Below are 2,992 nucleotides of genomic sequence, written 5' to 3' on the forward strand. Positions count from 1 at the left end.
AATAATAAAATAGATATATAAAATTACATACTTATAGATTTAGTTTGATAATAAATGCGTCTCAATTTCTTTTAAAGATTTTAGATTCTATTCCTTCGATTTTTATTTTAAAAAAATTAAAATAAAATAGACATATAGAATTATTTATAAACGATTAAATGTTATTGGAATACAAACTACTAACTGAGAAAAATGTAGGATTTAATTATTTAAAAAAATGATAGAATTTTTTTCATGATTATCTTAAAAAAGGATGAAAATTTGTTTATTACTATGTCAAACATCAATGGCATCATCTCTTTAACACGACTAGACCACAAATTATTCTTCCGTTGCCTTCTTAAGCTCATATCTCTGCATGTGTTGTCACATACAGATATTAGAGAGAGACAGAGAGAGAGAGAGATGGAGAAGATACAAGGAGCTATTAAAAAACATGTCCTAGTACTTCCTCTTCCTCTGCAAGGACACATAAATCCAATGCTCCAATTCTCCAAGCGACTAGCCAGCAAAGGACTCAAAGTGACACTACTCACCTTCACTGACAAACCATCCACCAAAGGCGAAGATGGGTTAATAAGCTTTGAATCCCTTTCCAATACCAGCGAAGAAAGCAGGACGGATAAGGATGGTGATGACTATATGAAGAAATTGCAATACATGGTGACACTAAAATTGCCAGAAATTGTTGCAAAGCATGAGGAGTCTGATTTCCCTGTGACTTGCCTCATTTATGACTCCATCTTGCCATGGGTTCTGGAGCTAGCCAGAAAGGTTGGAATCTCTCCAGCGCCATTCTTCACACAATCGTGTGCAGTTTGTGCCATCTATTATGCAGTTCATGAAGGAAACCTTAAAATTCCTATTGATGATAAGGCCTTTGTATTACTACAAGGGATGCCAGCCCTTGAGGCCTATGACCTGCCATCTTTCGTTTATGACTTGGAAAAGTATCAAGGTGTATTGAACTATTTGGCAAGTCAGTTTTCGAACATTGGAGAAGTTGATTGGATCTTTTACAACACTTTCGACATCTTGGAACAAGAGGTATGCACATAACTGCATTAATTAATTTTAATATTATTAATTTTTTAGGATTTGTTTGTTTTGCACGAAATTAACATTACTCATTAAGGATTTGCTTATTCACTTTATAAATCTATAAAGAAACGTTTGATACCTTCACTGAAGATCACTAGGAGCTTTATTTTCAAGATGTTTAAATATTTGTCAACAGGTGGCTAGCTGGATGACAACCAAGTGTCCAATAAGGCTAATCGGACCAACAATACCATCAATGTATTTGGACAAGATATTGGAGGACGACAAGGACTATGGCCTCAACCTATTCCAATCCAACAACGAAACTTGTCTCGAGTGGCTAGATTCCAAGGAAGCTTGCTCAGTGGTTTATGTAGCCTTTGGAAGCATAGCTGCCTTGGGAGACAAGCAGATGGAAGAACTTGCACAAGCCCTAAACACGAGCAACTACTACTTCTTGTGGGTGGTTAGGGAATCAGAAGAGAAAAAACTTCCAAGAAAATTTGTTCAAGAGACGTCAGAGAAAGGTCTAATTTTAACATGGTGTCCCCAATTAAAAGTTCTGGCTCACAGGTCTGTAGGATGCTTCATGACTCATTGTGGGTGGAACTCAGTACTTGAGGCTTTAAGCTTGGGAGTACCAATGGTGGCAATGCCACAGTGGACTGATCAACCGACGAATGCAAAGTTTATTGCCGATGTATGGCAAGTTGGAGTCAGGGTAAAGATGGATGAAGAAGGAATCGTCGGAAAGGAGGAAATAGAGCAATGTGTAAGGCAAGTAATGGAAGGAGAGACAGCAAATGAGATGAGAAAGAATTGTCAGAAATGGAAGAAACTTGCTAAAGAGGCAGTAGATGAAGGGGGAAGTTCTGACAAGAACATTGAGAATTTCGTAGAAGAACTCAAATGCTCCTCTGATAATAGTAAATAGTGAAACTGCAAACACAAGCTTGGCATGTGTGTAATTAATAAGCACTCCATTACGTGAAAAAACAATGTAAATTGTATTGTTATTACATCGAGCAATCGATTCTTCCTGAAATTAATTAAAGTTTACTTGAAGGCAAAAATTTATTGGAAATGGAGTTTTACCATGGGTTTTAGACGTGGGTCGAAGCACAGGCATCTCTGGAGCTTCATTTAATTCACTGAATCCCGAGCAGTTTCTGTTTTATATTACCATGCAATTGAAGGATTTTTGAGAAGCAGAACCTGTGGGTGTGGTTTGCCTGCGTTCCCTTCCAGAGTTGGAGTTCAATGATCTGTCATTGTTCGTAAATGGAGTAGGGTCTATCCAGCTTATTTACGACTTTGTTTTTAGGCAGTTCTCGAATATTCACCATGCTGGTTGGGTCTTCTAGAACACCTCCTGTTAATGTAATGAATGAGTTTATTACGAATAGCTGGATATTATTTGTGAGCTATTTGAGACTCAGACTCAATAAAAAGTAGATTGAATTCGCTCGTTTTCTGAACGAGTCGAGTTCAAATTCATTTTCTAATCTCGTTTAATAAATGAATCGAACTTGACTTTAGCAGTATTCGGTTCATTTAGACTTGTGAGCTCGACTTGTTTTCAAATTTATGAACAAGTTTACAAGCTGACTCGTGAGCAGAACTCGTGAACAAATTGAAGTGATATATAAAATTATGGTTTCTCTATAAAAAAATAATCCTTTTATGTAATTTTATATTAGTTTTGAGTTTAAGAAATTTCAATTAAATAAAAAAATTTAATTAAAAAATCTCTTAATAATCTTATAATTTAAATTTTATTTTTAATTTAAATTTAGTTATAGTTTAAATGAATTTAAATTATGTTAAAGTTGTTTATAATATAATCGAACTCAAATTTAGATCTAAATGAGTTTATATTTGAATTTTTTTAATAGAGTTTGAATTGGTCCGTTAATATAATAAACGAGTTTGTTACGAATCGAGTTTATAA

General features: G+C 34.9%; 1 protein-coding gene across 1 annotated transcript; it reads left to right on the forward strand.

Moving 5' to 3' along the window:
• Nucleotides 1-400: 400 nt before the first annotated feature.
• Nucleotides 401-2,145, forward strand: LOC110614418 (UDP-glycosyltransferase 74E2). Its single transcript, XM_021755943.2, has 2 exons — nt 401-1,047; nt 1,238-2,145. The coding sequence occupies exons 1-2, from the start codon at nt 406-408 to the stop codon at nt 1,973-1,975; spliced, it is 1,380 nt and encodes a 459-aa protein (XP_021611635.1). The 5' UTR covers nt 401-405; the 3' UTR covers nt 1,976-2,145.
• The last annotated feature ends 847 nt before the right edge of the window (nt 2,146-2,992 follow it).

Source organism: Manihot esculenta, chromosome 5 (genome assembly GCF_001659605.2).
Source record: "Manihot esculenta cultivar AM560-2 chromosome 5, M.esculenta_v8, whole genome shotgun sequence".
Lineage (NCBI taxonomy): Eukaryota > Viridiplantae > Streptophyta > Magnoliopsida > Malpighiales > Euphorbiaceae > Manihot > Manihot esculenta.

What these genes read in the sequence shown, in the direction of transcription:
- LOC110614418 (XM_021755943.2), top strand. Translation starts at nt 406, where the DNA reads ATGGAGAAGATACAAGGAGCTATTAAAAAACATGTCCTAGTACTTCCT. An exon ending in TCGACATCTTGGAACAAGAG is followed by an intron (nt 1,048 to 1,237) that starts GTATGCACATAA and finishes ATTTGTCAACAG; the next exon opens with GTGGCTAGCTGGATGACAAC.